This window comes from Gadus morhua, chromosome 9 (assembly GCF_902167405.1).
Source record: "Gadus morhua chromosome 9, gadMor3.0, whole genome shotgun sequence".
NCBI lineage: Eukaryota > Metazoa > Chordata > Actinopteri > Gadiformes > Gadidae > Gadus > Gadus morhua.
Genome location: NC_044056.1, coordinates 20,566,832 through 20,578,069, shown reverse-complemented (window position 1 = coordinate 20,578,069; position 11,238 = coordinate 20,566,832). Strand labels below are relative to the sequence as shown.

The window sequence follows — 11,238 nt, the reverse complement described above, 5'->3', positions numbered from 1 at the left end:
CTTCAAGAAGCAATGAAAGACCTGACAGAGCTATGACGAAGAGGGAACGCTCCGTTCACTTGCATGGACATGGACTCATCTAGCTGCGTAGGCGAGTTGACGCGTTGGAAGCGTTGAACCACCACACACTGGTCAAGCGTCAGGTTAGGCGCGTTACTCGCGTTGTCCAACGCGAGTAACGCGGTTGGTGTGGCCGCACCATTAGGCAAGAGTCACTCTCCATGTTCAATTCAATGTTTATAACAACAGAGTTTTACTTTAAATCCGAGGGATTGCATTCCTAGCATGAGACTCTCTAGTTGTAGGAATCCGTCGTCTCGTTGGCGTAGCAGTGTGACTCACCACGGGTATTGAACTCATTGATCTCTTCTGTCTCCCATAATAATAATTACGCTGTTACAAATATGACTCATAGATAATTACCCCAATAAAAGGGGGGCTCCCAACCAACCTAAAAAAAAAAAGGGTTAGGAAATAAAGTTACACAAGTGGCTCAAATAAATGAAAAAAAGCTAACATACGCCGGTAAGTAGGCTATTTGGCAAAGATGACACACTTTTGTTACGGCTACTGCTGGGCAGCAGCAGCAGCAGCAGCAGCAGCAGTGGCAGGTGAAGACCTGTGACCCTGCGTTCACACCAAAAGATGCAAAAAGTTGATGCGCGTCGTGATCCCATTCAAAGTGAATGTAGAGACGCGTTGCTGCTTTGCTGCCGCAGCATTTGCTGCCGTTTTGACGCGCGTCAAAACTTGATTTGACGCGCGTCAAAATCTGATTTGCGGCGCGGCATGCCCGTGCCCGCTGCCGGGCACGGGCGAAGGGCGCGTTCACGTATTTTGCGGCGCGTCAAATGCTGCTCGAGTTGAAATATTTCAACTTTTGACGCGCCGCAAAACCTTTGCCGCGCTGCAAACGTGATGACAGCCAATCAGCGTTCAACAGCGTTGCCACTGAGGCGTTGCCACTGAGTGACATGCCGTAACAGCCAATCAGTGTTACTCCCTTGGAGTGACCTTGAGTTCACTACCTGATCCTGATCAAACCGCTAAAATGGAGGAAAAGATTATCATTGCAGTTTCGTCATACCCGGTGATCTTCAACACCACCTTGGCAAATTATAAAGACCGGACGGTCAAGACCAAGGCTTGGCTGAAGGTGAGCGAGGAGGTCGGGCTAACTGGTAAGTCTTTTTGAATTTACTTTAAAATACTATAAAATAAAATACTATACTAAAAATACTATACTTTTTTTTTTTTTTTTTATAAATACTATACTTTTTGAATTTACTTTAAAAGTTACTTTATTCCAGCTATCAATTGAACCAAGCTAGTTAGTGAGCAGTCATTCAACTATGTGTCCCCACATCACGACTCACTACAATGGGTGCCCGGTCATTCAGCTATTCGGCACCCAGGCTCTGGAACTCCCTCCCCCCACACATAAAACAGTCAACCTTCAAGTCAACCTTCAAGTCACAACTCAAAACTCACCTGATCTAACTGATCACTGTTTTGATTGTTTGTTTGTTTTGTTTTGTCTTGTTTTTGTTTTATTTATTTCTTATTTATTATGTTTATTTATTTATTTATTTTTTCCACAATGTCTTGTTTTTTTTAAAATGATTTATGATGACTATATGCTCTGTAAGGTGACCTTGGGTGTCTTGAAAGGCGCCTCTAAATTAAATGTATTATTATTATTATTATTATTATTATTAACAGTTCAGTTCGAATTACACAGCGCAGGCTTTTTTCTTGTCAGAGGAGGAATGCCGACGACGGTGGAAGGTCCTGAGGGACACGTACCTCAGGGTGAGACGCAGGGAGGAGGCAGGAAAGAGGAGTGGGTCAGCAGCAGGCCCGTTGAAGACTTGGAAGTACTCTGCAATCCTGTCTTTCCTCGGCCCATTTGTTACTCGAAGGGAGACCAGTAGCAATATGGTGCTGGGGGTCGAGGTAGACGGGATTGCAGAGTACCCAGTCGAGGACCAGGGTTCAGAGGCAGCAGCAGGGACAGCGAGTGACCTAGGAGGTTGGTCGATAAGCGAAGACACACATGCACGCCCATACACAGCATGATTTGTTCTATAGATTGATAACTACCTCTTGTCACCTCAAGATCTAAGCTGTGAGGAGCCGGAGGCTGCTGCTGCCTCTGAATCCATTCCACCACCACCACCACCACCAACTGCTGCTGTCACCACTCCTCCTATTGCCCCAGGTATGTCATTTAACATGAGAGAAATTACATTTATTTTATGCTACACTTCGTTTTATGTGGTCATAAGGGTCCCTATGGTATGTTATGAGTATGACTAGTTATGTACTCATAGCCTTTCATGTTGAATGTATTTTTGTCTGTTACCTGACCCAAAAATGTTGTTTCCATTTGAAACAGTGAGGACACAAAACAGAAGAAGGGAGACTGAGATAGAGACCTTACGGCTGGAGGTGCTGAGGAAGCAGAACACACCTGTGCCTCCACCTGTCCTCTCAGAGGATGAGCACTTTTTAAAAACATTACTTCCTTCCCTGCAGCGATTGCCACCCAATGCAAAGGAACAAATTAAATTCCAAATTTATAAATTATTGCACGATGCAAACTGCGTTCATAATCCAGTAGAGTTTAATTTGATCAATCAATTTGGACCAGTCGATGACTAGGTTCTGGGGTGACAATCGTTGCAGGGAATGATCCATGCCCATTTTGTTCGTTTTTTGTTTACGCACACACACACACACACACACACACACACACACACACACACACACACACACACACACACACACACACACACACACACACACACACACACACACACACACACACGCGCACACACACCAATAAATTATTTTTCATACCAAAAATGTGTCTTCATAATCTTTATTGAATGGCCATTTATGTTGCTTGAGGGAAATGTTGCAAATTATTTTGTGCCACAGATTTTGGGGTCCAAGCAACTTTGTTTAAGGTATTTTTGTCAGTTATGTTGTGCCCTGCTCGTTGAAGAGCACAACCAAGAACGGGAGGTCCACGCAGCAACAGTTAAATGAACGTCACATTTATTTAGTAACTCGAAAAACCCCACAAATCAGCATTCTGTAGTGTAGAGTTGTGTTTACAGTTAAACTAAACTATGAGTATGCTAAAGGGCTAGAATAACAGCCCCAAACAAAACCCAGTTGGGTGCCAGGCAGCACCAGCCTTCCAGGTGGGAGAGCGAGAGCGCCATGTTGGATTCCCCCCATCTTCTGCTTATTCGGCCTCCTGCAGGTGAGTTCAATCCCTCAATGAGGTGGCCAGCCAATCAGCTTCCCTGGAAGAAGAACAGAGGCCAGCAGAAGGGAAGCAAGATGGCTGAGGACTGTCACAGTTACCTGATTACAAAATATAAACTAACATTAACAAACTTAGTTAATAATGGCATATTACTGTTGTATGTTAAGGAGACATTCTTCATTAAGTCAGAAGATCACTGTCAATAAAGTAATTTCAGGAAGTTTGCTCAATAGTAATGTGTGGGTGGCTCTTAAAAGAGCCGTTTTGGGTGTGCTGGTGCGCTACACGTTGTCTTGCCATGGGACGGTTCCCTCAGCGGAGAAGTAGGACTTGAAGGCCTCCCGAATCCTGATGGCTTCCCTCGCTGAGTTGTTGGCAGCAACTCTCCGTAGACCTGGCAGTGGGTCCACCTCGCCAACTGGGATGTTCCCCCTCAATGCACTTGGGGGGGTGGTCCTTCGCATGAAGTTGTGGAGAATACAGGTAGCCTTCACACACTTCTCCGCAACCTCAACTTTGACCTCGAAGGCACGCCTGTAGACCCTCCACTGGGAAGAAAGGATCCCAAAGGCATTCTCCACAACCATCCGAGCTCGGGACAGACGGTAATTGAAAACCCGGCGCTCTCTTGCCAGGTTGCGACCAGGGAATGGCCTCATGAGGTTTTTCCGCAGTGGAAAGGCCTCATCAGCCACGAAGACATGTGGCTGTGGTCCTCGGTGGTCAGCTCCTGGTAGTGGCAGGTCGGCAGGCAGTTGGAGGGTGCCAGACTGAAGGGCTGCACCAAAAGCAGAGTTGGCCAGAATCCCACCATCGCTGGTTCTTCCGTACCCCCCGACATCAATCACCCGGAAACAATATTCCGCGTCTACAACCGCCAAGAGAACAAGAGAGAAAGTTCCCTTGTAATTGTAGAACTGGGATCCTGAGTGAGCAGGGGCTTTGATGACCACATGCTTCCCATCTAATGCTCCACAGCAAAGAGGAAAATTCCACCGCTCCTCAAACCTCCCTGCAATGGACCTCCACTCATCTGTGCTGGGCACAGCCATGAACTCCTCCACCAGAGAGTCCCAGATTGCAGTGGCAACATCAGGGACAATGCTGGAGACAGTGGAGATCCCAACAGGGAAACTATTTGCGATGGTCCTGTAGGAGTCCCCAGTGGCTAGGTATCTGCAGAATAAAAAAAAAAAGTGTTGTAGTGAAGATAGTATAGGTATCATACATTTACAATATTTTTTCCCCATTTATTTGTAATATATATTTTTTACAAAGGCAGGAGTCATATTTGATCAACATAATGGATCTATTCATTGTATTTAGCTTTCTGCTAAAATCTTAAATACATTGCACTTTCTAAAAAGCTTTTTTAACTTTGCCTTTATTTTCTATTTTAATACTAAAATGCCTTTTTCTATTTTACCCATTTCTTTGCATATGTTTTTCTTTTACTTATCTAATATTTTATTTTATTGTATGACAATGTTTATATGTGAAGCACTTTGAGTCTGCCTTGTGTATGAAAAGTGCTATATAAATAAAGTTGCCTTGCCTTGCCTTGCCTATTTGACTACATACTATACTATTGTCGGCAGAGGATAATAATAATGGTAGTGTCTACCATGGAAACGCCTGCTTGGTGAACCTGAAGTAAAATGTTTATGTTTCGATTTTTGAGACACAAATTATGAAACCACTCACCGGAGACAGATGGACAGGCGCTCTGAAGCTGAGATGGAGCGCCTGTAGTTGGTGTCCAACCGAGTGATCCTAGCACCGATCCTAGCTAGCAGGTCATCAAACTGGGCCGGAGTCAGCCTCAAATAGCGCTGGAAGCGTTCGCCATCCAGACGGAGCTCCTGCAGAAGACGGTGAAATTCACCGAGCTCTGTACGGCTCCGAATGGTCTCATGAACCCATAAACGACGACGAGCATTCTGACGTCTCTCCCTCTACCACAACAGGTAAAGAGATATGATGCTCGTAATGTCGGCCATGGTTTGAATGAATTCAGAAGCACCGCGGGAAAAACTTGCCGTGCCGCGAATCTTCACGCGCTGCAAAACTGCGGCGCAGCAGAAGTTTTGCGGCGCGTCAAAACTTTTGCGGCGCGTCAAAGCTTTTGCTGCGCCGCAAAACTTGATTTGACGCGCCGCAAAACTCAGGCGTCAACGCGTTCGGGCAGCAAATGCATCTTTTGGTGTGAACGCAGGGTTAGAGGACGTCAATAAGTAGGACTCTGTGTCAGAAGCGTGTGATGTGGAGAACAATCTATATTTTCTCTCTTCTCTCTCTTCTCTCTCTCTCTCTCTCTCTCTCTCTCTCTCTCTCTCTCTCTCTCTCTCTCTCTCTCTCTCTCTCTTTTTTTCTCTCTCTCTCTCTCTCTCTCTCTCTCTCTCTCTCTCTCTCTCTCTCTCTCTCTCTCTCTCTCTCTCTCTCTCTCTCTCTCTCCATCTCACACTTTGTACAATGTTTAAAATGTTCAATCTCAACTGTAATGTCAATTCACTTACAATATCCTGTATCTTGTGCATGAGTTTGTTTGTAGAATGATTGAAATGTCAATCTCAAGTGCAATGCAAATTGCAACCTCACTCACACATACAAAGTAAATTATTTATCTTATCTTATCTTTGCTTAGTATATGACTGTTTATGGGGGTTTAGTCTAACTGTCTTGCTAGTTATATTGATATTGATTTGATCTTAAAAAAAAAAAAAAAATTGCTGATTTTCCTGGCATTTTGGCAAAGACAGGTGCTATCTGAAACCTTATTCTCTTTTAGATTCCATCGTGACTATTAGTTTGTGTAGTGCTACACTTTGTGTGTTCTCTGCTTTCCATCTGCATTTTTTAGGAAAGAAGTCCTATGCAGGGTTTAAAGGGGAAGTTTTTTTTCTCATCTCCAACCTTTACTTCCGCGTACATTAGCTTTACCTGCATATCCACCATTCAGTCGGTAATTGTTTTTTCTCCGTTCTCTTTTAAAGATCGGATGAGGCCACATACATATCTTTGCCTTGGGCCCCCAATTTGCTAAATCGGCCACTGATCTGATTAATTAATGTTTTTTTTTTTTTTTACCTGATCCATGATTTAATTTCTGTCGATCAAAACACATTATGTGGATGAGTTGTAGGCTAGATGACAGGGACATAACAAGGCATTGAAAGCCAAGCCCTCCATAGAAACAACCTCGGGTCCGTAAGCCCTTAAGGCTCTATTGCTGCATTATTTACTGTGGCCACAAGAGGGGGCTACAGCTTAATGCATGTGCTAGACTAGAGGTGCTGCACCACGATGAGATGTTGGGCAAAACAAAGATTACACAAATTCAACTAAAATGCACTTTCCTGAAAGCTGTTTTAAAGCTGAAGTTACTTTTTATTGCAGGTATCCTACTTATGCAGATCTTTTTTTTACAGACCTAGGGCAAGCACTTTAAGAAATAGGCTAATTTATTTCGTCCTCATACTTACAAGAATGTGATTTGCATTCGTCTACATTTTTCTTATTTGTTTAACTGGGATTTACCCAGCTTGAAAGCAAAACAGATATTATTAAGCAACTATCAAATGAGTAACCCTTTGTCGATTCAGTTTCTTCTGTAACACCACAGACAGAGTTTTGTTTTAGGCTTCCTACCCATTGTGTGGGTAGTTCACTCGGGGCAAAGTAGATTAGGCCTATAACTACCGTAGTTATACTTTCTGCTGTTAGGCCTTTGCCTGCATGCCAATCAGGGCTTCCAACAAGGATGCTGGTAACCAGCAACTTTAGTATTCAAGGCAAGCTGGTGAGAACACTGAAGGCATCCGTCAGGCAGTCATACACTGATGCAGTCATTAGACAGCTGTGGTGAAGGACCACTATAGGGAGGAGACGTTAACATGTCATTACCCTGACAGGAAGGAAGCCCTCCCACTGCTAGTAAAATTAAAAGATGAGGAGAAAATCCTTCAGCACGCTGCAGGACATATGGCAGATACTGAGGGCATACAAAAGAATCATCATCTTGTGTTTCGCTTTCCGAAGCTTTAATCGCCCCAGTCATTGCCGCATATATGAGGGTATTGAACTTGAATTGTTGTTGATGTTGTATTCATACCAACATAAGAATAATATATATACTAATATCCATATACCATACAAAAGCATGGTATATGCAGAGGCCAAGGATGAGGTCACAGAAGATCACATCACACGTGTTGCTTTGAGTATGGTCAGCATTTGACTTGAGGAAATGCAGGGTTTATATCCGGTGAAGCACTCGGGTCATAATTGATAGATTAAATATAGTAAGTGGTTTGTAATGCTTCCCCAAAGAGTCCTGAGAATGTCACACAGTATCATTTCTATTGGCCTCTGCTCTACGGTATTATTGCTTGGACGAGTGTTGTGGAGATCAGCATGTCGAAAATGGCTTGTTGATATAGAAAAAATATGGATGAATGCATATATAACACAATAAACAAACTACACAAATGAAATGCAAATAATACATAGTAGGTAAAATTGTTGAAACCAGCACGCACATGGGGAACATGCAAGTACACGTTGAGCAACAGTGAATACAGTAGATGGGCGCTAAGGAGGGGAAGACATTTACTAGACAATAAAGAATGCTCGGTATGGAAGCTTTACAGAACCAGTTCAGCAGCTGTCCCTCAACACAAGCCTAAGAACGTGCATTTACATTTGTGGTTTGAGTACATTGTTTAACGACATGATGCACGAATGTTGCCCTGAGGAATATGTAGGACATGTGCCATGTGATATATGTTCCATATATTCACTCAACTTTTTGTTCGAAAGGACAGTGGGTTAATCAGAATATATTCTTAAAAGTGTTGCTTTGAAACAAGTAAATGATTGATTTGAGTTGCTGAGTTATTTAAGCAGTAACTGAACCTTAACTAAGATTATGGGGTTTTGTCCATCATTTACAAAAGAACCGTCAAAGAGGTTTCAGTGCTTCACTTTGGACTGTTATCATAAAGAGATTTTCCAATGAAAACATCAGGAGTCCAAGCGTTGGTTTTATATTTTCTGCGTTGAAAGAGAAGTTCCATCATGTTGATGATTAATATTCTCCATTAACCAACGCTGAATATACAGAGCAGACATCTACTAATCTGCTGAACAAAAATCCATATTACAAACATGGATTATGGTTGGAATATGGAACATTTCTCAGCACACTTGTCCTAGATCGTCCTCTAGATAGAGCTTCTAATTAGTCCAAAAATGACCTACTTTAACAAATTGTATCTAAACAGATTGAAGTTCACATTTTTAAAACGAGAAATGTAAATCATAGCATTAACTCTGAATGAATACGATATTAATATGATCATGTAAACTGGTTGCATTATACATTAAGCATAAATAGGTTGAAGTTGACAGTATGTTTTCAGGCAAATGTATGCAGATGTAAGGTGAGGCCCGGACCCATTGTCCCCCTCTCTTAAGATACAGAGAAATACCAGTTGGATTTTCACAGCTGGCTTCAATCATTCCTTTCCTTTCTCTTTTGAAAGCAATCCGACGTGTATTTCTGGTAAAGGTAGGTAATGTTTGTCTTTCGTTTACTCAGTGCCTCGTCGTCTGGTTGGATTAGCCTTTTGAAGAGCCTCGAAGGCATCAGCCAATATCAACATGCTGTCTAACTGGGCCACTGAATAGAGCGGGGCGGAGCAGCTCCAGCTGGGTTTTGACTGTGGTGTGACAGGTTTGCACTGTTGGGCTTCTAGAAGTAAAGCCTTTACTTCCGTATTCTTTGGAAACACTTTCGCATTGAATACAATATGTTGCCATGCTATTATTCAGCCACAGGTGCAAAGATGTGTGATAGCTTTAGACATTGAACAGGGGCCATGGCACAATATTTTTAGACATAACACGTTCTCAAGAAGTGCTTCTTGACATTTTAAGTAACTCTCGCTTGGAGTGGAAATGCCATTTGATTGCCTTCAGCTTAATTCAATATTAAAGTTCCCTGAAGAAGCAAACCTCTGTCCTGGTAGTGAGATGTATTCCAGGCACCACGTCCCTATTGGTCACCACACAGCAGGGAATGCAAATTACCTGTAATAGCTATTTGTCTTCTAGGCAAATATGTACGACACACTCTTTCAGTGGCTGGTCGCATGTTAAACCTTCACACTGTCAATTGTTTGTGTGTGGTGCTGTAGGGGCAATTAGCGACCATGGGATACAAGCCAGTCAGAAATGCAGTTTACACTCTAGTGGGAATTCCAAGATTAAAGTGATGTGTGTATCCAAATTGGTAAATAAATCGGAGGCACTGCTGTGCTGGGGTTATCGCCCCTTTGGAATGCCTGTGCGGAGTTCATTTGACATCATGAAGAAGCCCCCCACACATTCCAGCCCAGAGGAGGAACACTTAGCAAACTTGTGCTGAGCGCCAGATACGCTGAAGGCAACCGCCAATAAAAAGAAAAAGACACGAAAAAATGACCCCCAGATTCGAGATGATTCATTGACTAAACGTGCAGGGACTACTGAGAGAAAGAGGAAGTACCCTATCCAAATGTGTGTATTGGGAATGATCCTTAACTCAGTCACTAAGTATTGTTTTCACTCAAATAGTGGTACATTTTAACGTCTCTGTACTGGGGCTACAAAAGTTATTGGTTATGCGTTATTTCAGGCCTACAGACACATTTAAATGGTTGCAAGACATATGCATCACATCGCTCAAAGCAAAAAAGTTTTGAATTTTAGTTATAAGGTATTTTTTAGGAAAGGATTAACAACTAATGAAGCATCTGCCTCATTAACCCTTAATGTGAAGGTCACGTAGGGATGACACTCAAAAATGCTCTCTTCTTGGGCTGTCTCTTATAGGTGTTCTGAGAATGTAAGGGTGCCACAATGTAAGGGTGACACTCAAAAAAGTCTCCTTAGTGTGTTCAGTGTAAATAACTTTTGTCATTCACTCTATCTTTCTCAACCCTTTCACTAACCGGTGCCAAGGATATTTTAGAATAGATGTATGGCTCAAAAAGTTAATGCTCATTGACAATACGATGTACAGATAACTTAATAGAAAGACATCATGTGACAGCCATTAATGTGCTACTTCGCTTTGTTCCACTTTCACATCAAATAAAGGTTGATTGTATCCACTCACATGTTAACCAAATTGATGACTTTGTACTACTTTATCACATTGTATTTTATCTTATTGGGGCCTTATCATTAAAGCTACTTAGCTTGTTGATTTAAATCCAGTGGTTGGAAACTGTATTTATGTCAGCCTTGTGAAGTGATAGATCTCACATTTGTAAGGGCTTTAGTGTTCTCAGTTCACTCAGTCTTTCCAGCGCCTGTAAGTTTCCAAATGTTTCCCCACTGAAGGGCAGGGCCTCCGTTCTATAAACCACCCTTTCCTAAAATGCTATAAATAGCAGCCAATTCAAAGGGGGGTATAAACTTTGCATGTTTTAACAACCTGACTCAAGTTCTGAAGAACATAAAGTAGAACAGTGATAAGTTCAAACAGACACACACTTTCATCACCAGAAATAACCAAACTCCGGCCACAACACATCAACAGCTAATATTTCGGATGTGTGTATATTTTATCTGCTTTTTGTTTTATGGCAAAAGGTTACAGGAGTAGTGTATAAGCTTTCTATGTGACTTTAAGCATCTGATCGGACACAAACAATCACAGAGCAAACGTTTGTGTGTGTGTGTGTGTGTCTGTCTGTGTGTGTGTGTGTGTGTGTGTGTGTGTGTGTGTGTGTGTGTGTGTGTGTGTGTGTGTGTGTGTGTGTGTGTGTGTGTGTGTGTGTGTGTGTGTCGCTCTATTAAAAGACCATTTGGATTTGAGGATAAGATAAGATTTGAAGGCATACTGCTATTATACTGACAGTAGGCCTATGTCAGAACGGTCTCTCCGGTCAGTCCAATAGTAACACAACGTT

The 11,238-nt window shown here is 42.5% G+C and overlaps 1 protein-coding gene across 1 annotated transcript; it reads right to left on the bottom strand.

Annotated features, from left to right (window-relative positions):
• Nucleotides 1–3,130: 3,130 nt before the first annotated feature.
• On the bottom strand, nt 3,131–4,599 carry LOC115550944 (uncharacterized). Its single transcript, XM_030366351.1, has one exon. It carries the CDS (start codon nt 4,528–4,530, stop codon nt 3,562–3,564), a length of 969 nt encoding a protein of 322 aa, XP_030222211.1. The 5' UTR covers nt 4,531–4,599; the 3' UTR covers nt 3,131–3,561.
• Between the last annotated feature and the right edge of the window lie 6,639 nt (nt 4,600–11,238).